Source organism: Chlorocebus sabaeus, chromosome 8 (assembly GCF_047675955.1).
Source record: "Chlorocebus sabaeus isolate Y175 chromosome 8, mChlSab1.0.hap1, whole genome shotgun sequence".
Classification (NCBI taxonomy): Eukaryota; Metazoa; Chordata; class Mammalia; order Primates; family Cercopithecidae; genus Chlorocebus; species Chlorocebus sabaeus.
The window spans coordinates 1,958,282-1,985,823 of record NC_132911.1 but is presented as its reverse complement, the minus strand read 5'-3'; the positions used below and the strand labels follow the sequence as shown (position 1 = coordinate 1,985,823).

At 49.1% G+C, this 27,542-nt stretch overlaps 1 protein-coding gene across 3 annotated transcripts in view; it reads right to left on the bottom strand.

Annotated features, from left to right (window-relative positions):
- Positions 1-27,542, bottom strand: part of DLGAP2 (DLG associated protein 2) — a 928,742-nt gene that overhangs the window by 402,206 nt on the left and 498,994 nt on the right. For all 3 annotated transcript variants that reach the window (XM_037985419.2, XM_073017908.1, XM_037985420.2), the window contains one exon: positions 10,679-10,711. In XM_037985419.2, coding sequence (XP_037841347.2) covers positions 10,679-10,711 — 33 coding nt within the window. The remainder of the gene's footprint in view (positions 1-10,678; positions 10,712-27,542) is intronic.

Sequence of the window (27,542 nt, the reverse complement as noted above, 5' to 3'; positions counted from 1 at the left end):
AGCCTGGGCGACAGAGCGAGAGACTGTCTCAAAAAAAACAACAAAAAAAATCAGAGCGACCCACGGCCAGCAGGAGAAAGCATTGCGTCATGGTCGGTCAACCAAGACGTGTGCTCTGGGTGGAATACAGGTGTCTGCAGGGAGAAGGAGGAGGGTCTACTTCATCAGGAGAGACCAGGCCCCCAAGGGGAAACGGGAAAAGACCACCGGCTACTGCATGTTGAGAAAGGCAAGGCCTGTGATGAAAACGCTCCCCGCCCAGGAAAATACCGGTTTCAGGATGCACGATTTCTTCCACACGCAGGATTCTGCATGTGCCTCTCCACCGTCCATGAAGAGGAAATGAAGATTGAGTTCAATTTTTTTTAGAGAATGAGTCACCCAGCGAGTTTGCCTTTTTGGTTCCAGGGCTTCTGGTGTGCCCATTACACCACGGTGATTCTCCAGCTTTAAAAATACAACGTCAGTATCTAAAACTCCTCGCCAGCCTTTTTTGCTTATTTCTAGGTTCGCAGCTTGAGTTCTGGGTCACCCGATCGCAAGACTGGCTGGGGGAGGGGGTGCACAGTCCTCCTATTCTGGGGTGATTTCCTTCCAAGGTCATTTTGCAAAGGTGGGTGCTGCAAAAATTTCGGTCCTTCGTAATTGGCAACATTGCTGTTAGACGTACCAGTCAGAGAGGAGGGCACAATTAGGGATTTATAGCCACAATAATATGGGGTTTCGGGGCGAAGGGATTCTCATTTCTCCCAGTTACATAAACAGACAATGAGTATCTCAAACTCAGCTCGAATGTAGAAACACAAGCCCTGTAGCAAGTGTTACAGGAAGGTGGACGGCTCTGACCTGGGATCACTGCACCTGCTCTGTGAAGCCACAGAGCCACGTGGTGCCACACGGGGTGGTCTTTCTAGCAGGTCTGGTCCTCCCTGTACCAGGAGCCTCTGCAGGCTGGGAGCTCAAGCCTGGAACAGCCTCTGGCTCCTCCTCCCGGCACCCAGCATGGTGTCCTGGGACTCATTTACTGCTGTGAAAAGCAGGCAGGAAAATGAAGAAAATCCAGGAGAAGGGCAGGGAAGGAAGGAGCGACAAACATGGCCCAGAGAAGAGGGGGCAGATGGGTCCACCGACAAAGGGGTGGGCCAACATGCAGTTGCTTAGGAGCCCAGGATATTTAGACTTGATGAATTCACATCTGTACGCCCTACCAGTTCATCAGGGAATTCTGTTCCTCGTCTCTGGTCTCCCTCCAAGATTCATCTCAGACCAAGGACCATGGCTGAGTTGTCTGTAGAATCAGCTGCAGATAGAGCTGAGGGCCCCGCTGCTGTTGGCTCTGGCCATGTCATTCTACCACAAAGCCGACTGAGCCGGAAGGTCTAAGTCAAATAAAAGCTTCTTTGTCTTTGAAAAGGTCTTGGCACCTGCCAAGTCAGAGTGAGACCCCAGAACAATGCTCACATTTCCCAGTGTGCAACATGAGGTACATGATTAGGAAATGTTTTTAACTTTTTAAAGAAACAAAGAGTAAGTTGAGATAATGTGGCTTCTGCAGCGACACGTAACTCTCAGGAAATCGAATAACCATTTAACATCTTTGTACTCCTGGAGCTCAGGAAGATAAGAATTCTCTTAAGGATACTTGACTCTCAGATGATCAACGGAAAGACGTTAAATTAGGGGTATTTTATGCTGCTTGTAAGACGGCATGAATGATGTTCTAATTTTACAACAAAGTTCTTGCTTTTGAGATGGCGACATTCTCACACGGAAGACAGCTGTCAGACTCTACCCCACATTAAATGTCTCTCTTTAGCCGATTTTTTCAATATTGCAAATGAGCTTATTATGAATTACTGAGAATAATTCTAATACTTCTTTTCCTCAACATCCAATTGCATATATTTCCATCTCCCAAATATGCTTCAAAATTCAACAATTAGGCATGTTTAGCAAAAAGAAAAGAGACAGTATTTTCTCTAATCACACTAAACCCATGACCTGATATTTAAATTACCCAGTGACCAAAAATATAAAATATTTATGTATTCCCGAGCCTATCACTGAGGTGAAATTGTTTCAATGCCAGAATACCTGAACCTCTGATATTGAATATTATTTCTTAAAAAGAAAGAAAGTTGCAAATTAGCATTTGTGAATTTTATAACATTCTGCATAAATGGGTAATTGTTGCAGTCTCAGACACCAGATGGTGTGTGCAATTCATCCCCATTTCACTGTCTTATCATATTTAATAGCTGTGGCATCACCTCTGATTCTAAATGCAGCACTTATATTGTAATAAGAGCAGACATCCATTAAGCCAGCTTTATGCATTTGATTCACAAATACATGGCTACGAAATGCAGAGGACTAGGGTGGGTGTGGTGGAGGAAAAATCAGTTCCCATGCTCAGAGTTCCCATAGAACCAGCACTGAGCTCAGTGTGGGACACACATTTGGCCCCAACAGACATCTGCAGAGGAGAAAAAGGGAAGGGGCATCAAAGGAAGCCCAACAGAGCTCTACGGAGGGGCCGGCGACAGGGAGGGTGCGGGGGTCTCATTGGGGAAATGGTGCCTGAGCTGACCCTGGAGGTCTTTTTCTAGACCTATTTATTTATTTACTTAATTTTGAGCTGGAATTTCACTCTGTCTCCCAGGTTGGAGTGCAGTGGCACAATCTTGGCTCACTGCAACCTCCACCTCCTGGGTTCAAGCAATTCTCAGCCTCCCAAGTAGCTGGGATTACAGGCGCCTGCCACCATGCCTGGCTAATTTTTGTATTTTTAGTAGAACTGGCGTTTCACCATGTTGGTCAGACTGGTCTCGAGCTCCTGACCTCAAGTGATCCACCCGCCTCAGCCTCCTGAAGTGCTGGGATTAGAGGCGTGAGCTACTGTGCCCACATAGCTATTTATTTTATTTATTTATTTTTAGATGGAGTCTCGCTCTGTTGCCCAGGCTGGAGTGCGGTGGCACAATCTTGACTCATTGCAAGCTCCGCCTCCCGGGTTCACGCCATTCTCCTGCCTTAGCCTCTCCAGTAGCTGGGAGTACAGGTGCCCGCCACCACGCCCGGCTAATTTTGTTTTTGTATTTTTACTAGAGACGGGGTTTCACCATGATAGGCAGAATGGTCTTGATCTCCTGACCTTGTGATCCACCCACCTCGGCCTCCCAAAGTGCTGGGATTACAGGCGTGAGCCACTGCGCCCGGCCCCTTTTTATTTTTAATACAAACTATTACACATCCCCTCTCCCCGCTGTGTGTGCAACTTCTGCTGGGATAATGAATTAATGAGCAAGCCATTCATTATCCTAGCAGAAGCTGCACACACAGCGGGGAGAGGGGAGGTATTCCAAAGTATTCCTCAACCGCTTTCTCTTTGTTCATAAAATACACACACAAACACCTACACACACACTCGGTCTGCACTCAACACCCCTCCTCCCCCATCACTGTATCGTGCTTTTATTGTAAAGCTTCAGTGTCCCAGGTGCACCCACAGACCCAGACGTCAGTGTGTGGTGACTGAGAACAGAGGGTGCCTATTTCATATGTGGTTAAATAGCATTGGACAGACCAGTAGGGGCAAGATCATGAATGTGGAATTTATCCAACAGAGGAAGAACGGACAACATTTAAGGAAGGAAATGATATGATCGACTTATGCTTTGGTAATCGTTATTTATGGCTGGCCACGAAGACCAGGGTGATGTGGAGACGGATTCTTGGAGCTTCTGAGGACCCTGGGAAGGGAGAGTAAAGATGCTGCTTCCTGCTCCACACTTTGCCCAATAGACAGGATGTCACCCAGGTGAATCTGTGCTCATCAGGAAAGCAGAAGGGTCCTGCAAATATTTCCACTAAAAGCATGGCTGCTTGGATAAGTGCTTGCTAAAATGCCACATAAGCCAAAAAAGGACTGAAGTCAAGCAAAAAATTAAACTTTGTGAACTTAGTAGGAACCCCCTTCAGCAGACAGTAGACAGCATCCCTGCTGGGAATGCCGGGGACCCAGGAAACCCCTTTCAGAGCGTCTCTTCCTTTGCTTGGTGGGACCCACTCCCTTCGATGAGGTTGTGTCCTCAGACAAGGGTGCCTCCTGTCATAATTTTTCATTTGTTGGTTTCTCCTTATAATTATTTTTTTTCTTTGCATACCTTAAATCTATTCTAAAGTAGATGGTTCTTATAGCTTCTTGGAGCAGATTCCCTTTATCATTAAACAATGATTTTATCTATAAAAATAACCTGAGGCATCCTACCATGTGCTTTGTGTTGTCTGAGCCTTTTTCTCTCCCCTCCCCTACCTGTCTCCTCTTCTATTCACCTTTACATTAAATATTTTTCACTTTATTCACTCTCTTTATTGTCTCAGAAATTCTTAGACATTATTCCAATGTCATCTGGCATCAATATTGACTATAAAAAGTCTCCTGAAAATCAAGTACATTTGTCTGTATTCTCTCTGGCTTTATTGATTCTTTGTCTCCTATTCTGTGGTTTCACTTTAGAAGGCATGGGAGTGTCTGTACTTGTCTGGCTTCAGTCTTAGGAGTCTTTGGATCAAAGAGGCTGAATAAATGTCTTCAGTTCTAGGAAAATATTGGCCTTTACTTCTTTGACTAATGCCGCTTCTCCTTTCTCCCCATTGTTTTTTAATTTCTCATTTAATTCCAGGCATGTGTTTGTGTTTCTCAAGCCATCTTCCATGCATCTTAATTATTCTATTTCCCTTTATATTTTTTATGCAAAGTTCTAGGTAATATCCTAATATCTAGCTTCCAGTTTGGCAATTCTCTTTTCAGCTCTGTCTAATCTACTTTCTAATAATATATCCACATAGTGGTCTATTTAAATGACCTATCTTGTTTCCAGATATTCTGTTTGTTTTTAAGTCTTTCTTTCCTCATAATAGACACTTCTTACAATTATGGCTCCTGTTTCTTTTGAAAATCTATTTAATACTTGTAAATGTATCCAATATCTAGGCAAGTCTATTATTTCTAGGGCTTTGGTTGTTAATTCTCCTGTTGTGTCTTCTTACTGCCCATATTATTCCATTTTCATAGTGCTATGAAGAAATACTTGAGACTCAGTAATTTATTTTTAAAGAGAGGTTTAATGAACTCAGTTCCACTTGGCTGGGGAGGCCTCACAATCATGGCGGAAGGCAAAGGAGGAGCAACGGCATGTCTTACATGGCGGCAGGCAAGAGAGTGTGTACAGGGGAACTGCCCTTTATAAAACCATTAGATCTCGTGAGACTTATTCACTATCATGAGAACAGCACAGGAAAGACTCACCTCCATGATTCAATTACCTCCCACCAGGTCCCTCCCATGGCACGTGGGGATTATGGGTGTAACAAATCAAGATGAGATTTAGGTGGGGACACAGCCAAACCATATCACTTCCTTAAAGTTTCATTATATGGATTATATTCTTTTCTGTATGTTTATCTAAAGTGGGTACTATTTTATAGTGGAGAAGTCCTTTGACCCCTATGTTGTCAAGAATTCTGTGTAGATAGTTTGTGATTTTGAGTCTGCCAGAGCCCTTAGGTTCAGACAGAATCATAACTGATTTTGGAACAACTTTCGTATGAATGTCACCATGTTGTCCATCTGCAACACACAGGTAATATAAATTCAGATCTCAGATGCATACCTGGAGTGTGCGTTTCTTGTTGGTAACTTTATGTCCTACCAACGGCCCTGGATGTGTGATAAGCTTCTTCACACTTTCTCAGGCATGTTTTTCCAGTTCTTTTCTCACAAACAGGGAAGCTGGGTGAGTGTCTGGGTTTGATTCAAGAGGCTTAATTCCAGTGTTTCCACCACCCCTGCCTCACAGGACACAGACTGCAATCCCAGCCCCATCCCAGGCCCCTTTCTGGGTTTGCATCTCAGGAGCTACTGCAGCTGGAACTCATGCTGATTCCCTGGCTGGAATTCCCTCTTAGTTCTTGGGGCTCAAGGGATCTCCTTTCTTTTGTTTTCATCCAAGCTCAACTATGCACTGAAATAAATTTTGTTACAAATTGTACAGTATTTTATTTATTCTTATTGGGCATGGGACAGGGGTCAACTCAGTCTTCCATCTGGGGCAAGAGGGGAGCAGTATTCTGTCTCTTACCCTAGAGGCTATTTCCTGACTTCCACTAAAACCCTAACCATATTCAGGTCCTAGAAGACGGACTGGCTGGAGCTGAGTCTGTTTTCCTTCAAATATTAGTTGAACTTTTTAGTTCTTAAGCAACAATAATCACTGAAAACCACAAATAGCAATCAGAAAAGACTATTTTTATACAAAGCATTCCATTAAAAAGGTATGGTCTCAGAGAGACGGGGTGGCAGCCCTCTTTGAAGAGGTGGGCCCTTCCCCTCCACAGAGAGCCGGGAACAGGGCTGGGGGTACCTTCTAAGCTCTTCAATATGCAATTTCAAGAACCCCAGAACTGTTAAGAGGTCTTAAAATGTCAGGACGACACACGTTCAATTAAGGTTAAAAACAAAAAACCACTCAGGAGACCGCATTGTTTTGAGTCACTTGTGGGGAAAATCTTGAATATCTTACATTTAAAAATCAAGGACTTCATGCTACTAACTTCAGGAAAACTTTCCCAATATCTTGATTGTGAGTTCTGAAGGGAGAAGAGATGGCCTGGGTTCCTCCTACCTGTGATAAAATATAAGATTCTGTTCGTCTTCCCAGAATTCCCAGGGCAGCATGCAGCTTGTGTTTTCCAATAACCACAGTAAAAACAACAACAATGAAAACAGATTTAGAAAGAAAATCTCGTACCTTCAACTACTTAGTTTTTTTTAAAGACGTGAATTTTGCTTTTAGCCTGGAATTTCTAAAACATTACCCAAATAATCCAATATATATATTTCTGCCATCACAAATCATCTATTGTGTCTTAAAATTCCAATCTTAAGGCCTCTATTGCTAAAGAATCTTTCATGTCAATGTATCCCAACATTTTTGTAGCATTTTCTCATGCTACATTTATATAGTAATACTAATAGCTTATTTTATTTCTTAGTTTTAATGGGGGCAAATAACACAGATCTAAGACACTGTTATTCCATGGCTGTGGATATCAGATACGTTCTCCCAGCCCCGCCAGGCATCATTATCTGTCTTCCTACCTCGGAAAATCTATCTGCTATGGTAACAAATCAAGCCATAAAAATGTAAACCAACAGACAAATCCATGAACTGACATCTGTGACCCCACCCAATGTCCATAAATTTTCCCGTGTTCTAGTTGAAAAGCAAGTAGTATCATGCATCTGTCAATAAAGTTTAAAAAGAATCATGTACTTTTAAATTATTTTCCTATATTAAATTGACAGATTATATGACACACGAATTTTTGCTATGTCAAGATAAACCAGTCTGCCATCTTATCGCTCTATAGTATGTGGCTACTGCCTTTATCTAAAAGGTAGCAGGAATCACTAAGAAAATTATACAAATTGAGACCATCTTAGTATTAAATTGGCAGATTATTATGACAACTGAGATTGTTCTTAGTAAATTTATGATTATTATTAGGAGAGGTCTCTGCAAAGCAGAATCCTGCAGAAACTGCACTCCTGTTAAAGGCATCAAGACCCTCATTAAGCAAACTGCCGCTCCATTTTCACGCCACGCTGCATTTCAAGGATTTAGAGTTGGGCTGTCTGCATATTCTTGGTAGGAACAAAGGTACCAATAAATAACAATCAATCTATTAAACATTTTTATCTCATGAAAACATAGTCTCACAAGTTTCAAAATCTTGTAATACAGAACATGCAAGTAATTTGCATATTGAGATCATGATCTATATTTTATATATAATTAAAATTTTAAGTTCTCTGAAAAATAGGCCACACCATTGCAGAGCCTCCCCAGCTGTAGAATTCTGAGGTCTCTAGCGTCCTGTAAACTTTGTCCTGGGTCGTGTTTGTTTGACAGATATTATCATCTGAGACCAGGCTAATTATTCAATCTGGATCCAAAGAACTAGCTCTCACTGAAAGAACTAATCATTAAAATGCAAATAGGTGTTTCCCACTTCACTGGCTTAGCCACCGAAGGCTGTTAACAGCTTTCTGACAAGAAAGAGAGACGCTAAATGAGGTGGTGCCTTCACCTTCTGGATGTAATGAGTGCTGCACACCCACATCCAAGCCGCCCGTGCTGCCGCCAGCCTCTGGCTGGTCATTTCTGTGCCACGACATTTGTGAGTTAACTCACAGAAGCTGCCTAAGAAATTATCGAACAAAAAGGCTGATTTCAGATTCCACTCTCCGTGCCCAGCCAGCTCTCACTTAGACTAATTACTTAAATGATTTTAAAAATGTATGAATATTCATATGACAGTGCTTTGTGAAAACTAAAACACAGCTGAGACCTCGCCATGAGCCCGTCCTCCTCCCTGATCTGGAGCAACCGCACTCACACATCTGAAACACCCGGGCAGCTTCAGAGAACTGTGGCCCAGTGGGGAGGGGCAGGCCAGAGCAGTGAGCCCCACTCCCCCACTGCCCAGCCCCTCCCCCGCCACCCTCGGCTGGAGAGCCCCACGACTTCTGCGGGGCTCCCCACCGGACAGTGGGACTCTTCTTATTTGGAGTCCAGTCTGTCTCGTTTTAAATATCCGGAAGCTGACCGGCCCCTAGAGCAGCAACGAGCAGGTCTCTCCCGCTCCCCGCCCCACCGTCACACATTTGCTGTGAGCCGACAGTATGTGTGATGTGGAGGTCGAGCTACGGCAGGTGACCAGGGGAGCGACCCTGAGATTGTCCAGGACCGCACACTCTGGTCTGACGTCTGGTGGTGCTGGGCCTGAAAGGCCACAGACCTGAGGCTGGAGTGCCCCGAGGGAGCCAGCCCACCTCCCCACACTCTGGACGACTCTGGTAGTCTCAAGTCAGCCTGGGCGAGCCAAGGTCCCTTCTAGAGTCAGTCTCAGAAATTATCCAACATCCATCCCTGAGCCAGGACTCCGGGGTGATTTACCAGCCTTCATTCGGTCCAAACCCTTGTCTCCAAACATCACTGATTCTGACTCACTGGGACCAAACTCTCCTTTTCATGACAACGCTAAGTGGCACGCGACAACAAAACACACCCCACACGGGCCACTGTCCTTGGCAGAGGCCGACATTTGTTATTAGAAACAAGTAGATGAAAAGCAGGATGCAATATGTTTAAACCACTATTTACAAGGTTTTATATTTCACAATTTCTCTCACACACTGAAAACTCTCGATAGGGGGTTGGGGGAAAGAGAATGAAAAATGAACTCAAAGCATGATATGCTTTCCATGGTGGGAATGGCAACGGAAGTTATAATGATAAGAAATAACGAAGCTTTCAAACACCCAACAGACAGGCTGCAGAATGTCATCATCCTCTGCAGCAGCCTTGGCGTCTCCAGGAGAAATGACCTGAGGCTTCCCCATCAGAGGAGGCCTCTGCCACACCCAGACCAGCATCCCAGGCTCCACCTGGGAACAGCCCCCACCCACCTGACTCTAAAACATCACATTACTTTTGACTCTGGAAATGCCCAGGGATCCAAAGTCTGATGTTTTGCATAAAAGTGAAGCTTAAGATTTTAAAATACACAGTAACTGACTTTATCGTGGATATATCTGTGCATTCCACGCCTACTAAATGACACAGGAAAAAGTTTTAAAACCTTGTCATACTTCCCTTAACCACCAAATGAGGGAATTGAGTGTTTGACAGAAGTTCCAAGTTAACCCTGTACTCACTTTTTATTTTTAAATTGCGGGTCAGGCCTTTCCAGTGGATGTGACTGAGCTTCTGTGGCCCTGAGCGTACAGAAGCCTTTAACATTCAGCTCTCGGAGTCACGGGTTGGGATCGTCTCACCTGTGGGAGCAGAGCTGGGCTGGGCTCTGACCCAAAGGCACACCCCTGGGGTTGGCAATGTCCCGTGTTCCCCGAGGCTGACTCGTTTTCTAGCCAATTTGCCTCTTTCTGCTGAAAGCAGACCTTGAAATCAAAGCTCCAGTTAATTCAGAGTCCCCATTAATAGGGGTCAGGCGTTTACCACATTTTCCTTATTCTTTCCAATTAGACCATCGAAAAATATCACATCAATGCTGGCTTTCACTAATTCCATTCCAAACAGTCAACAAATGACAGACTCAAGGACCCCATTTTGCCGCGTGTTTAAAACACGAGACTTTCATGGAAAGTGAAATAAGCAACACTGGTGAACATCACTCATGGCCAGCAAAGGCCCCACACACTCTCAGGCTGAGCCACCAACAATCGGGAACGGCTTCCCAGATCCAACTCAGCCAAGGCTCACTGGCACCTTGGGTTCATGCACTTAAAGCCAATAAGCCTGTATCAGCAGGGACTGACAGAAATTTATCGATCCAGAACGAAAAAAAAATAAAGACAATATTGCAATTTGATGGTAAAGCCAGTTCTTCTTCAGAGATGAGCGGCTCAGTCCTAACGCTCACCCTGCACTTTGCTTCCATTACTTGATTCACGTTCATATCAAACAGCACACAGAAAGGGTCCTCAGTGTTCAAGGTTCTCTTCAACACGTTTCATGGCAGATCGTCACCAGCTACACACCTGTGAGCCGCGCGGCCCCCGCCCACCCCAGGCAGCATGTCAGATACTCACCTTCCGGCTCTCCGCAGAGCGTGCACTGCGACTCTGAAAACAGAGACAGAGAGAAGCGGTTACACCCACAGCGTCTCAACCATGCAGTTAAAGATTCAACAGCAGCAATAACAAAAGTACAACTTTGAGATGATGCCACTCGACCACCAGAGCCGGTGGACCCTCCGTAAACAAAGCCAGCTCTGACCTTGCACACCAGCAACTTTTATTTCAAAAGCTACCCTTGGCAAATGTTTTACAGATTACATTTTTACTTTTGAGAATTAAAAAAAAATTTTTTTTTAAGTTCTGGGATACATGTGCAGAACGTGCAGGTTTGTTACGCAGGTATACATGTGCCATGGTGGTTTGCTGCACCCATCAATCCATCATCTAGGTTTTAAGCCCCGCATGCAATACGTTATTTGTTCTAATGCTCTCCCTCCCCACTCACCACCCCTCCCCAACCCCCAACAGTCCCTGGTGTGTGATGTTCCCCTCTGTGTCCATGTGTTCTCACTGTTCAACTCCCACTTACGTGTGAGAACATGTGGTATTACACTTATGTGTAATAACAACCTCTCTGTCATATGCACACAGCAAATATAGTTTTTTAACTGTATATGGCTGAACACAAATTACTTAGATGAAACAAGAATGGTATATTTTATCCCAGTTGCAATATTGAAACCTTGACTTTGGCTACAGCTCTGTTACATCTCCTTTCAGGCACAAGTTATGAGCAAATGTGTATTATCTTTCAGGAAAACACGAAAATCCATGGGTATGGATTGAGTCCCCTGTACGTAGGTCCCTGAGTGACTATGAACTTGGCTCTGTCTGCAGAATAGATATAGACACTTTGGGAGCATTTACAGCTGATCCTCACACAAGGAAGCTGTAGCAAGTGCACAGAAACACAAGTGCAAGATCTTCACGGGAAAGAATTCAGACTTGGGGGCCAGGTGGGCCTGGGTTCAAAGCCAGCTTCCATCCACTTTCCTGAGAACATGCGGGCAGGTGACCTAACGCCCAGCCCTGAACTAGTGTCGAGGATCCTAAGCCCACAAGGGTGGGGGGGGGAATGAGCAGGTGTGTCAGATATTAAGGCTGCAGGGACAGCGCTGGCCTGCAAAGGCCCTCAGAAAGACACTGGCTCCTCTGCACCAGCCACAGAGGCACACACTCTGCCATCCCATGTGACAGCCCAGGGCCCACAGAGGAGACGCCACGTGATGCCATCTGGCCTGAGCCTTGAAGGACAAGCAGGATTTTAAATAGGAATCTGGGGAGGGAGCACAGACGTCCCAGGAAGGGCATGGACAAGGTGGGCAGGCAGGGGACAGGCAGGGGACAGGCAGGGGACAGCAGCAGCATCTGCCCGGAGGGATGGGGCGGGGTGGGAGGCAGGCAGGGAGGTGAGCGGAGGGCATTCAGGAGGGAGTGGAACATTGAAAAGGGAGTTGAGGTGTTGTTCAAAATAAAAATTAGGAGGCAACAAGGGATTTTGAGGCAGAGCCTCACAGGCTTTCATGGCTCCTCTGGAAGGTGACCTTGGTGGCTGGGCGGGGTGGGGACAGAGCCCATGCAGGGCCCGCATGTTTGTGGCCGGTCAGGCTCTGTGGGCGAGTGGGAGAGGGTTCTGGTGGGAAAGAAAGAACATGAATCGTCCTTTAAAACTGTGACTGAGCTCTACTGAGCTCTCCCGACTTCGGGGAGACAGAGCCACACGCCTCGGGGTGGACACTTCTGACTGCACCTGCCTTCACAGGCACTGGTGGACGGGAGGGGAGAGAAGACGTCGGGGCCGCAGGGCAGGACCTGAAGGAGCAGCCCTCGGATGCAGGAGCCCTGGGCCCAGGGCCACACTGCTCTGCATGAGAGGAATGGGACAGGCCATGGTCCACGCACGGGGCCACCTCTGTCCCAGCCACCACCATCCGCAAAGCCTGTGGAGGGGGGCAGGGCTCCTGTCACCGAGGGGACATGGGGCAGCCAGCTCAGGCTCAGGCCATCCCATCGTTGCCGTCACTGAAGCAGACCCTCAGGTTTAGTTAACCTGGAAATGCAGGCACCACCCCTTCACAAATTCTGCAGAAAGTGGGAAGCAGAGGCCTCTCGCTGGGGAACAGAGGGCCCACAGTCAGTTTCCCCTCTGTCTCCAAGGCGAGACTCTCCATGCTGGCATCTGACTGCAGGAGGCACGGGCACGACTGTGTCCCTGTGCACACACACAGTGCCCGGGCAGGAGACGACACACACAGCACCCGGACAGGAGAGGTAGGACCAGAGGCCCAGAGAGTGAGGCCCACGGAGGAAAAGTCAGGAGTGGGCTTTGCGGGAATGCAGTGAACTGCATGGGCTAGGGAAGCTAAAATCCAAAACTCTGCACGCTCACTTGGCCCCCGAAACCCCAAAGGGGTTTTTCATCTTGTCCTGAGAAGAGCTAAGGCAGGAGGCTCCCGGGAAGGATGCCACTGAGTCATGCGGACAAAAAACTGCTTTAAATAAGAGCACGAGGCCCTGAAAGTCTATTTTAGAGTCAAGATGTGAGAAGCCATCTTAAGCCATAGATCGCTTTATTTTCCCCAAACAAAAAGTCAATGCTGCCAATTATCGCCCCCCACGGTACGTTCATGAGCGCCACTCCCAAACTAGAGGCTCCGAGGAGGCCCACGACATCGGAGCCCACTTCATCTTATCTAATCAAGATGTTCCTAACTGTGACCACCGAGACCTTGGCAGGACACTCAGGAACACGGAGTGAACACATGTCAGGAACTGTGGGATCCACTCCGGCCTCCCACGTGGAGGAGACCATGAGGCCTCGATGGACGCATCAGAGGCCACACGATGGGGACAGAGCGGACTCCTGGATGTGCCCCGGCTTCCCCCAGAGCAGGGCAGATGCCGGCTTCACCATGGTGCCTGCAGGAGGCACTGATTTCAGGGAAGGGAGAGGCCGACTGAAACCCGCAAGGCTGGGATCTGTGACCAGCCCTCAGCGTGGAGCCCGCAGGCACACCAGGTTCAAATCGGCCCCCCTGGCCATGGCTGTCCCCACCCCATGCCCCCAGGAGGGACTGGAAGCCTCATGGGCGGCTCACTCAGATGTGGATCAGAACGGGTGGTTCCGCACCTCTTGTCCAATGCGAACCAAAATGTGCGTCAAAACTGACCACAGATTCAAGGCTTTCCCCAGAGTTCATCTTCGTCACAGGTCACATATGTTTAAAATCACCCAGCAAGCTGAACACACAGCAAGTTACTAACAGCAGCATGGACCCTTTCAATGAATTCTTCCCCAAGGAACACCCATTAAAAAAAATATTCACAATGTAGAGAATTAACCTCGATACACTGTGGATTCATCATCATTAGTGCTGAGTCTCATTTAAATTAGGAGAAGACTGCACTGATCTGTGCTAATTGACACAGATGGAGAAATCTGCCTGATGGTTTTGTGTAGGTGAACCCGTACCTGCACCACGTGCGGCCCAGTGAGAACTGGCTCCTTCCCCAAGCTCCAGACGTGAACAGCAAAAGCCCAGCCCCAGCCCAGTGTTTTCTGGCACAAGGTGTCTTGTTTTAATCTCCTAGAAAAGAGGAAACTGCAGCATCTCCCGTGCACATTCATAGAGCAAGTTATCTATGGAGGCCACTCTAAATTTATGCACATATTTTTGGAGAGGCAGCTTTGAGGTCTGGGAAGCCGAGCACACCCTCTCTGGCTTCTGCACGGAGTCGGTCTCCGCAGTAAACACCCTCCCTCCTGACACCAGTCCGGGGAGGGGTGCGCAGCAGCAGCCGAAGGAGCCGGGAGATAAAGGAGCCCCGGGAAGAAACGGCAGGCACAGGAACCGCTCAGCTGCTGCAGCCGTGCGTGGTGGACACAGCCTGGGCCCTTGGCCAGAGCTCCTCAGGGCGAGGCCGAGCTCAGCATTGCTGGGGACGGGTCCTGCTTTCCTGAGGCTGGTTCCAACTCAGCCATGAATGCAAACAGCGTCTGTGCTCCTTCTATAGGAAGCCATGCGGGGACAGGCCCGGGCGTGGGCGGCGTTTGCCGTGGGCCCTGCAGCACAGGCTGCGGAGGGACAGCGGGATGAGGGCTGGCGCTGGGAGGCCTGGTGCTGGGAGGCCCGTGGGGGTGCCTAGATGTGAAGCCCAGCACCAGGCTGCTGTGACAATTGCATTAATTTGCTGCCTCCCCCGTCCTCTGTCCTCCTCTGCCTCCCTCCAGCTGCGACAGTGACTAAGAGACAGGGAGAGAAAACCGCCAACGTCTTTCCTCTTCCAAGTCTCCGAGCACATGGCAGGATCCTCTGCTGTGCTCATCAAGAAAGGCTCCACCTCAGCAGCCACCTGGAGGCACCGTGTCCAGCCACGCTTCAACAGGAGCTCTAGACAACAGCAGGTCTGCCAGGCCGCCACGGCCACTGCCCAGCCATGGCACCCGGCGGCCTCGCTAGCACTTCTCACACAGGAGAGAGCACGAAACGATGACCCTTAGTCAAGATTATGTGAATAGCCACTCACGCATGCAAGCACTTGACAGAACACAACCATGTGACACCATGACCCAGGGCGCGACTGTGAGACAACACACACACCACGTGACCACACCACAGTGTGACATGACATGACCGTGACACCATGACCCAGGACAACACACACACCACGTGATAACACCACAGTGTGACATGACATGACCGTGACACCATGACCCAGGACAACACAACACACCACGTGACAACACCACAGTGTGACATGACATGACCGTGACTCTGTGACCCAGGACAACACAACACACCACGTGACAACACCACAGTGTGACACGACATGACAGGACCGTGACACCATGACCCAGGACAACACAACACACCACGTGACCACACCACAGTGTGACACGACATGACTGTGACACCATGACCCAGGACAACACAACACACCATGTGACAACACCACAGTGTGACACAACATGACTGTGACACCATGACCCAGGACAACACAACACACCATGTGACAACACCACAGTGTGACACGACATGACCGTGACACCATGACCCAGGACAACACAACACACCACGTGACAACACCACAGTGTGACACGACATGACAGGACCGTGACACCATGACCCAGGACAACACAACACACCACGTGACCACACCACAGTGTGACACGACATGACTGTGACACCATGACCCAGGACAACACAACACACCATGTGACAACACCACAGTGTGACACAACATGACTGTGACACCATGACCCAGGACAACACAACACACCATGTGACAACACCACAGTGTGACACGACATGACCGTGACACCATGACCCAGGACAACACAACACACCACGTGACCACACCACAGTGTGACACGACATGACTGTGACACCATGACCCAGGACAACACAACACACCATGTGACAACACCACAGTGTGACACAACATGACTGTGACACCATGACCCAGGACAACACAACACACCATGTGACAACACCACAGTGTGACACGACATGACCGTGACACCATGACCCAGGACAACACAACACACCACGTGACAACACCACAGTGTGACACGACATGACAGGACCGTGACACCATGACCCAGGACAACACAACACACCATGTGACAACACCACAGTGTGACATGACATGACCTTGACACCATGACCCAGGACAACACAACACACCATGTGACAACACCACAGTGTGACAAGTATGACATGACCGTGACACCCAGGACAACATGACTGTGAGAAAACACAACAGGCCCACGTGACAACACAACAGTGTGACCACACAATCCTGTGACGTGGCTATAGGACACATGACCCTAAGACAACATGATGTGAGAATATGCAACATGCCTACAGGACACGGCTGTGCAATGTGTGATAATGTGACGTGACAATGGGACACCACAACCCTAGGGCAAGATGACAATGTGACTGCATGACAACCTGGCCACACAGCTGTATGACATGAGGACGTGTCTCCACGATCACATGACTGTGTTCCAACATGACCTGACACAGAGGCCAAAAACCCCACTCATCATCAACTGAGTGATGCTTAAATGATAATTCAGCCAGGCCCCGTGGCTTGTGCCTGTAATCCCAGCACTCTGGGAGGTCCAAGTGGGATCACTTAGGCCTGGGAATCTGAGGCTGCAGTGAGCCAACATACACCAGTGCACTCCAGCCTGGGGGACAAAGAGAGACCTTGTCTCAAAAATAAATAAATAAATAAATAAATATAATTTGTGGATGCTATGGAATCTTACCTGCTCAAATGGAAAAGTACCAAACATGAAAAAACAGAAAGAGCAAAAGGTAAAACATTATCTCATTTTTATTTTTGGATGTGTATTCTTTAATACTAACTTAATATTCACAGAAAACCTACTTTGTGTCAGGTACTACGCTAGGAGATAGTCACTGATAATATTCTAATAACAATAGTCATGTATATTTATAAATGCTAAGTAAAAGCCCAGAATGACAGTAAATGTTTAGAAGTTATTTCTCGGGGAGAAATTGTGGTAACAATATTGCCAGTTGCATGGGTTAGGGAAGGGAGACAAGAATACAGAGTAACATTCTTGTGAACATGGGTTAATTTCTAATTTGAAAACCAATGTTTAAACTGCAAATAGTTGATGTATAAAGAAAAAATACCTGTAGCACAAAGCCAACCCCTAAATATTCACCCAGATTTCACGACTGCGCAACGCACCCACGTCACACAACTGTGCTTGTATCCCTTAAATTTGTACAAATGAAGACAACACAACACAGCCGCCTGCTGGCACATTTCTCAGAGCATCGTCCCGTCGTTACCTGACGCCTGACTGCAATCAGGAAGCACGTTGACATAAGTATGCTCCAATGTTAATTAATAAATCGTGTGTAGGATAGTTCCTTCAATTACATATGCATTCAAATTCAATTCTCATTCAATCTTTTTTTAATGAAGTGAAAAAACGTGCAGGCAAACCCAGGAGTGACTGGCTTTAATAAACCAACGAACCGTAGGGAACGACCGTGAAAGTCAGATGTACAGACAGGGAGGGAACGCGTCTTCTCTTTGCCTGAAGCTATTGCTTCTGGTCCGAGATAACTACCTGCTCAGGACCCTCATGTGAGCACAACCAAGCTCTCACGGCCAGACGGACGCACGGGTGCTCAGCTATCCTCAGAGGAGTACATTCATTCACTCCCTTCTTCCTTCAACGAACATGACCGAACATCTACCACGGTCTTAGTGCTGCTCCACGTGCTGGGGGCCGCCTGCGATCAACACAGGATGTCTCCGCCTCCCAGAGCTTTCATTCTGGAGCCCCTGACGCCTGCAGCTGTGGCAGGAGGAAGTGCATGGTGTGCAGACCCAGCGCTCGAGCTGCTCTGGAGACAAACTGAGCTCATGGCTCAGCCTCTCCGCTAGCCATTGTCACTCCCTGAAATGCCATATCTGACTCTGGGATGTTTCTGAGGGAGCAGATTTATCTTCAGAGTAAGCTTAGCCTAAGAAAGACGGCCGGGCATGGTGGCTCACGCCTGTAATCCCAGCACTTTGGGAGGCCGAGGCAGGCAGATCACAAGGTCAGAAGTTCGAGACCAGCCTGGCCAATATGGTGAAACCCCATCTCTACTAAAAAGACAAAAATTAGCTGGGCGTGGCAGCGTGCACCTGTAGTCCCAGCTACTTGGGATGTGAGGCAGAAGAATCACTTGAACCCGGGAGGCAGAGGGTGCAGTGAGCCGAGATCGTGCCACTGCACTCCAGCCTGGGTGAGAGAGCAAAACTGTCTCAAAAAAAGGAAAATAAAGTTAAATAACTTATTTAAAACCTCTAAGGAAAAACAAGGTCTTGGTATTATTCAACCCAAACATGTGCTCACTGCCTAACGGATGTGCACCCAGGGTTAACAACTAGCTAAAAAGTAAATGGCCCACCCTGGATAACCAATAGTTTATTTTGATATCCGTTTAATCTATGAAACTCAATGCTGCTCATGACTCCAGTCTTACCAACTCCACGACCACTGTGTGTGAATCATCAGCTTGTTTACGTCTTTCATTTGGTTCAGGAAAAAGATGCCCAAAGAAAGGAAGTGATTTGCCTCTGGTCAGCCATTCGGTCATATAAGGAATTATTCTAGTTTCGTTTTTAACAATTTCCAAAATATTTCATCAAGCAGAAGATTGTTTGGTGCAATCTCTTTCCAGCTTTTTATGTGCACATGAGAGATACATAAGAGCAGAGGAGTAGAAGAAAGTCGTGTTTAGGCCTCAGTAGTTACGAAACGCCTGAAGAGACAACGTCAGGAACTAGATGGGCAGCACACGGCCGGCGAACTCCACTCACGGGCAAACGAGGGGCCCGAGACGCTCGCTCACGCAGGCTGAGATGTTCCCGCGGGATGCACAGGTAGGCCCAGTGGCCCATTTCCGAGTCTGCCATTCTGCTCCTGAAATGCACTCCCAACGCTGAGTTCTGAGCCTGTGGAGTTCTTGCCATTCTCTTCTCTCCAGCAACGAAGCAGGCAAGGGCAGGGCGGTGTTTTCTCATTAATCCGCCACCCTCTGGGGCGGCACGCAGGACACTCGTGTTCAACTCCATATCTGGTGTTCTCAGCCTCTGTCCCAGCTGAGTCTCTTCAATGCCACAGCAGCAAAAAGGGCCTCTCTCCTAAACACGGATGTCCCCGGGGTCCTGCTCTCGCGCTGTGGCCGAGCTCAGCCTTCATGGCCTCTCTGGGAAATTCATCCGATGTCAAGGTTTTCGCCTCATTTATGCCCAAGGTGTCCTCAAGCTTCAGAGGCACAGAGCCAAATGCCCGGTGACTGCGTGCAGGTCCCACCTCCACCACTCCACTGAAGACATCTCTTCCCACCGCCCGGACCCAGAAGCCTCCTCCATTCACCTTTCTCCACAGTCAACCTCATCATCCGCTTCCACCTTCGGGGCATCCGCCACTCCCTCTCTGCTATGCCCTCCTGAGCTCGGCTGTTACCCAGGCTGGCACTGCCTCCCACACAGATCTCAAAGGTCTTCCCGGCCACCGACGTGGCCCATCACTCCCACTCCGATCTCAAAGGTCTGGCCGGGCACCGACGTGGCCCATCACTCCCACACAGATCTCAAAGGTCTGGCCGGCCACTGACATGGCCCATCACTCCCACACAGATCTCAAAGGTCTGGCCGGCCACTGACGTGGCCCATCACTCCCACGCTGATCTCAAAGGTCTTCCCGGCCACTGACATGGGCCATCACTCCCACGCCGATCTCAAAGGTCTTCCCAGCCACCGACGTGGCCCATCACTCCCACGCCGATCTCAAAGGTCTGGCCGGGCACTGACATGGGCCATCACTCCCACACAGATCTCAAAGGTCTGGCCGGGCACTGACGTGGGCCATCACTCCCACACAGATCTCAAAGGTCTTCCCGGCCAGTGACATGGGCCATCACTCCCACACAGATCTCAAAGGTCTGGCCGGCCACTGACATGGCCCATCACTCCCACGCTGATCTCAAAGGTCTTCCCGGCCACTGACATGGGCCATCACTCCCACGCCGATCTCAAAGGTCTTCCCAGCCACCGACGTGGCCCATCACTCCCACGCCGATCTCAAAGGTCTTCCCGGCCACCGACGTGGCCCATCACTCCCACGCCGATCTCAAAGGTCTGGCCGGGCACTGACATGGGCCATCACTCCCACACAGATCTCAAAGGTCTGGCCGGGCACTGACGTGGGCCATCACTCCCACGCTGATCTCAAAGGTCTTCCCGGCCACTGACATGGGCCATCACTCCCATGCCAATCTCAAAGGTCTTCCCAGCCACCGACGTGGCCCATCACTCCCACGCCGATCTCAAAGGTCTTCCCGGCCACTGACGTGGCCCATCACTCCCACGCCGATCTCAAAGGTCTTCCCAGCCACTGACATGGGCCATCACTCCCACACAGATCTCAAAGGTCTGGCCGGGCACTGACGTGGGCCATCACCCCCATGCTGATCTCAAAGGTCTGGCCGGGCACCGACGTGGCCCATCACTCCCACGCCGATCTCAAAGGTCTTCCCGGCCACTGACATGGGCCATCACTCCCACACAGATCTCAAAGGTCTTCCCGGCCACCGACGTGGGCCATGAGACTCACACAAGCGTCTGCACCGGCGTCAGGGCACGTGCCTTGTGTGGCGATGCCACACACATCCCCAGTGGTTCATGCTCAACCTCCAGGAGTCCTTCAAGTACAAATCCTTCCAATTCCATCTCCATTGTGTGAAAGCAGATGCAATGGTCATCACTAAACTTGGGTGGTAGGTTTAGGACTTCCTAGTAGTATCTTAAGCATTGTGCATCTCAATAAAAACACAGCATTTAATTTTTCAACCTGATGCAGAAGAGCACGATGAATTCCCAAATCCAAGGGCTCTGTGCTGCTCCCCTCAGGGACAGGAGGCTGAGGAGACACACTGAGGAGAAGGCTCCTGTGCTCTCAGCAGCTGCAGATGGCAGGAGGCCCTGGTGGAGGGAAAGATGCCCAGCAGGAGACGGGAAAGCAGCTAGGACCTCCAAAAGCACCATGGCTTTAAACTCACATTCCTGTATAGAACTGTGAATAGTGGGAAATTCGTTTACATATGTCCAGACCGACTGCAAGTTTCTACAAGTCTCCTATTTTATGGCTACGTTCTCGCCTTAATTTATTACTTTTGTCTGGGCCAATTGCCCACATCTTGAATATTAAATTGACCAAGTGCTATGGAGTAATCACAAAGCACTCAGAAGACACCTACGGGAGTCCTATTCATGACACATTTAAGATATTTAGAAAGCAAATGGCTTCATTTGAATTAAAAGGTAGACACTGATAGTACATAAAGAGCAGGAACAATTATCAACATGAAATTTGGGTGTGGAAGTAGAAAGAGTTCTTCCTCAACAGATGCATTTCCTGAACGCTGAGGCCTTCCCTGCTTGTCAGGCACAGGAGGCGCCTCTGTCCTCCCCAGGGCGGTTGCACTGGGACCACCCGCCCTCGGAGCTCAACCACACCAGGGTCCCATGCGCCTCGGGGTCTCCATGTGTGCCATTGTGCACAAAGTATGTCTGCCTCTGCCCCCCCCCCTTTTTTTTTTTTTCCTGGAAAACTACTCTTCATTGCTTTTTTAAAAGTGATTTATTCCTAACAGCTTTATTCAGCTATCATCCACACGCCATCTGATTCTCGCACTGGAAGTGCACAGCTCAATAGCATACTCGCAGAGCTGTGCAGCCGTCCTCACAGTCAATCGCAGAACACGCGTCACTCCAAAAATAAACCCAGGCCCTTCGGCAGCCAGCCCTCATTTCCGTGCCCCCAGCCCCAGGCTACCAGTAATCTACTTTCCGTATAGATTTGCCTGTTCTGAACACTGCGTCTAAATGGAATCCTATCTGTGGTTTTCATGACTGGCTTCTTTCACTTAGAAAACGTTTCTGAGGTTCGTCTGTGCTGTAGCACGCACCAGTGCTTCATTCCTTTATTGCTAGAGAAGATTCCATTGCACGGATGGACCACGGCGTATTTGTCCACCCCTCCCTTTCTGGATACTTGACCTGGGCTGTTTCTCTCTTTGAGTGCCATGAATGCTGCTGCTGTAAGCAATCCGGTACGAGTGTTTTTAGTGGACATATGTTTCATTTCTCTTGGGTATGTACCAAGAAATGGGATTTCTGGTCACACGGTAACTCTATGTTTAAACTTACAAGGAAGTACCAGGTGGTTTTTCAAAGTGGCTGCACGATTTTCTATTCCCAACAGTCATGGACGAAGATTCCAGTTTCTCCAGGATCTTGCCGGCACTTGTGATTGTCCGTCTCTGCCGTTACAGCCATCCTAACGGGTGGGCAATGGTGTCTCGTTGTATTTTGATTTGCATTTCCCGGCTGGCCAAGGATGTCCAGTGTCTTCTCACACCTTCTGTGGGGGAGCTGCCTGTTCACGCCCTCTGCCCATCCCTTTCTCGGCTTCGTTGTCTTTTAATGTGTTGTAGGAGTTCTTCTAAATATAAGCCTTTTTTACACATACACTTTGCAAACATTTTACCTCATGACGTAAGTTTTCTTCTTATTTTATTGATGGTAACCTCTGAAACACACAAAAACTTTATTTTGTTAAAGCTCAATTGGTTTATGATTTTTCTTTTGTTGATTGTGCTTTGTACTTTGGGTGTCATCTCTGAGAAACCACTGCTTAATCTAAGGTCACAAAGATGCAAGTCCATGTTGTTTTATAATTTTATCTCTTGCCTTTAGGCCTTTGACCCCTTTTGCGTTAGTGTTGTGTAGGGAGCGGGTGGGGCTGAATTTGGCATGTCTGCTGTGGGTGTCCAGTTGCCCCAGCGCCATTTGTAGAAATCCTACTCATTCTTTAGATTTGTTGTAAATATCAACCCTTCGGGGAGGCAGCCTCAACCCCTCCATCGTGAACTAATCGTCCCTTCCTCTGTTTCTACAGCACCTCTTTCACAAAACTTTAATCTCATTATATTTTGCCTTCCTCCTCAGGAGCTCATATCTCTGTATTCACACAGCCTTCAACGCATGGGCTCAGTCAATAGCGTGCGCTTTTGAGAAAAAATGGTCTATTTATTAAGCACCTCCACAGTGTGACAGAGCCTATGCCGGGCACTAGGGTGCAAAACGAAGTTGTCCAGAAAGGAGACAGGTACGTGCACCTACACATGAACTCTAACTGCATCGCACTCAGAGGCATCGAAGAGCCTCTGGCACGCACAGGAGCCCGCACCTGGGAGCATCTGACACCATCCCTACAGTGGAGTGCGGAGGCTGGGAGCTGGAAGGTAGACCAGGTCACACAGCAGGGACTTGCTCAGTTTCTTTAACAAGAGAACAGATGCTGAGGCACTGGATTTAATCATGTGGAGAGTGAGGTTACTCGGGGGCCTAAAGAAAGGGAGTTAGATAAGTAAATGTGGACTCAGGAAGGTTTCTCTGGTGGCAGGGGAGGTGGCCCACCTGAGCGAGAAGACAGCAGAGATGAGAGGCTCTGTTATTCAGGACTTGAGGAGGATCGGGGCGTGACCGAGGCAGTGGTGTGGGCATCGGCAGGCTCCAGCCCCACTGAGTATGGGATGTGGGAACCACGCCAGAGTTGTTTTTCTGAATCCTCTTTAGGGAAGAGGGGTCCAAACAAAATAATGTGAGGAAACCAGAACCTAAAGGATTTTGTAATTTATCATGAGGGAGAAGAAAAAATAAGAGGAAACTAGAATAACATGAAATGACAACAGAACATAAATAATGCAATGGCCAAGTTCAGAACATCTCTCCGAGGGGCCAAGTCCAGAACACCTGGCCTCAGATGATAGAGGGTGCAATCCAGGCAGCTACGCAAGCGGAATGACTGTCGCTCAGAAGTGTCTGGGTTTGTAGGTGTGTGCACGTGTGCCTGGCAGCTTTACGGAGGTGCCAAGACCTCGCAGAGCAGAGCTGCACCAGCTCCCGCCTCAGCTCTGCACGACACCAGCCCCTTCCCTTGAGGAGCCAAGCAAACCCCAGGGCAGGTGCCTGCAGGAGCTCTGAAGGCCAGGCAGGTCCTCACTCTCCTCATGTGTCCACTTAACGTGAGCTGCACGGGCACACCCCGCCTTGCCCTTGCAGTGCTCACGGTGACCTCCCACAAAGGACAGCTATTCAAGCAGTCAGGCAACAAAGTAAGGCAACATGGGGACGTGAAAACAAAGGAGAGAGCTCGCAAGTTTGCCTGGGGAAAAGATTCAGGAATGGCTCCTCAGAGAAGACGATGCTTGGGATGATATTTGAGGCATCAGAGAAGGTTCTGGCCCTCCATCCATCCATCAGTCCATCCACTGTCTATCCATCTGTCCATCCATCCATCAATCTATCCATCCACCTGTCCATCTGACCATCCATCCATCCATCCGTCCATTGGTCCGTCCATTCATCCATCCATCCACCTGTCTGTCCGTCCATCCATCCGTCCATCCATCCATCCATCCATCCATCCATCCATCCATCCGTCCGTCCGTCCATCCATCCATCCATCCATCTGACCGTCTGTCCACCTGTCTGTCCGTCTGTCCATCCATCCACCCACCCACTCACTGTGGGCCCCTCACCATTAAGGAGGAGAGGGCATGTGAATCAGAGAATCCCAAGAACAAACACACAAGGTCAACGGCAACAAGTGCCACAAAGGAGTGGTGCAGAGGGCTCATGCAAGGGTGGGCCTTGTTCTGCATCAGGGGAGCTTCCTTGGGGAAATGTACCTGAGCAGGATTCAAGAGGAAGCAGGCTGGGTGGGCGCAGCATTCCAGAGATGGGACATTTCATCAGAAACAAGGGAACAAGGTCCGTGGCCAGGAAAGAACAGACAGGCCAAGCCCTTTGCTGCTGACCCCTGGCTGATGACGCGGGGCCCTTCCCATTCATGGCCTTTCTAGCCATGAGCAGGCAATAGCATAGCTCCCCCAAATTCTCCAGAACCCCACCCCTGCCCGTCACCTGCATCCTCTCACGTCTCTGACAACCAACCCTCTCCCCACGACCTTCCACTAACACACCAGGCCTCTCTCAGGCCCTCAGTTCCCAGAGCTCTGCCAACAAACTGGATAAACTAATTAGTGTCTTCGTGTTAATTAATGTTCTGTTGTTTATATAAGCTATGGGATTTCTGTTCCTGCCGTGGTCCCTTCAGGTAGGTTTAGCTACAAACAAATTAAATCCCATTACACCAAATTATACTGGAATATATGCCAATCATCAAAGCACGTCTACCTGCATGCCATTCCCAGAGTTCCCTCAGAGACCGCCTCGTGCCATAAAGGAATGTTTAAGTAGAGGGAGTGCTCATCATTCATGTACCTTGTCATATTAAAACTTCAAGAACATTTATTAGAAAAGTCATTTTAACAGTGTGACAACTACATTTTTCTCTACAATACCAAGTTGTGAAAATTAACTCATCAGATTTAAGAGTGTCAGTGCCTCTGAACTTTAAAATTAAACAAGACCAACCTGAAGGTTTCCAGAATTTATTAGTTTTTTTTTTCACCACTTACATATGTTTTGCTGGTTAAAATCTAAACCATACACTCGCCCTGAAAAATTAAAATTATACAGTTAATTAAGTCATTTCCACTAGTTATAATGTAGTATTTTACAAATGCTCAAGCCCAGTGTGGAGTGAGAAGTCTCTAGAAGCTGACGGGCTCCACCCGGGGGGAGAACTGGATCAAATGGCCCCACAGGAAACATGTTCCACTTCCTCTGTAGGGTTACTGCCCATACAGGCCTCCGAGAGTGACGGCAGTAACGTCAAGGAAGAAATAAATAGTGCCTCAGGTGTGAGAGCCCCAGACACAGCACTGTGTGAGAGAACTACACACGGCGCCACGTGAGAGGGAACTAGACACGCGCCATGGGAGAGGGAACTAGACACGCGCCGTGGGAGAGGGAACTAGACACGCACCCTGGGAGAGGGAACTAGACACGCGCCATGGGAGAGGGAACTAGACACGCGCCATGGGAGAGGGAACTAGACACGCGCCATGGGAGAGGGAACTAGACACGCGCCGTGGGAGAGGGAACTAGACACGCGCCGTGGGAGAGGGAACTAGACACGCGCCATGGGAGAGGGAACTAGACACGCGCCATGGGAGAGGGAACTAGACACGCGCCGTGGGAGAGGGAACTAGACACGCGCCGTGGGAGAGGGAACTAGACACGCGCCATGGGAGAGGGAACTCCTAGACACGCGCCATGGGAGAGGGAACTCCTAGACAGCGCCATGGGAGAGGGAACTAGACACGATGCCATGGGAGAGGGAATTAGACACAGTGCCATGGGAGAGGGAACTAGACACGCGCCATGGGAGAGGGAACTAGACACGCGCCATGGGAGAGGGAACTCCTAGACAGCGCCATGGGAGAGGGAACTAGACACGATGCCATGGGAGAGGGAATTAGACACAGTGCCATGGGAGAGGGAACTAGACATGCGCCATGGGAGAGGGAACTAGACACGCGCCATGGGAGAGGGAACTCCTAGACACGCGCCATGGGAGAGGGAACTAGACACGCGCCATGGGAGAGGGAACTCCTAGACACGCGCCATGGGAGAGGGAACTAGACACGCGCCATGGGAGAGGGAACTAGACACGCGCCATGGGAGAGGGAACTCCTAGACACGCGCCATGGGAGAGGGAACTAGACACGCGCCATGGGAGAGGGAACTCCTAGACACGCGCCATGGGAGAGGGAACTAGACACGCGCCATGGGAGAGGGAACTCCTAGACACGCGCCATGGGAGAGGGAACTAGACACGCGCCATGGGAGAGGGAACTAGACACGCGCCATGGGAGAGGGAACTCCTAGACACGCGCCATGGGAGAGGGAACTAGACACGCGCCATGGGAGAGGGAACTCCTAGACACGCGCCATGGGAGAGGGAACTCCTAGACAGCGCCATGGGAGAGGGAACTAGACACGATGCCATGGGAGAGGGAATTAGACACAGTGCCATGGGAGAGGGAACTAGACATGCGCCATGGGAGAGGGAACTAGACACGCGCCATGGGAGAGGGAACTCCTAGACACGCGCCATGGGAGAGGGAACTAGACACGCGCCATGGGAGAGGGAACTCCTAGACACGCGCCATGGGAGAGGGAACTAGACACGCGCCATGGGAGAGGGAACTAGACACGCGCCATGGGAGAGGGAACTCCTAGACACGCGCCATGGGAGAGGGAACTAGACACGCGCCATGGGAGAGGGAACTCCTAGACACGCGCCATGGGAGAGGGAACTAGACACGCGCCATGGGAGAGGGAACTCCTAGAC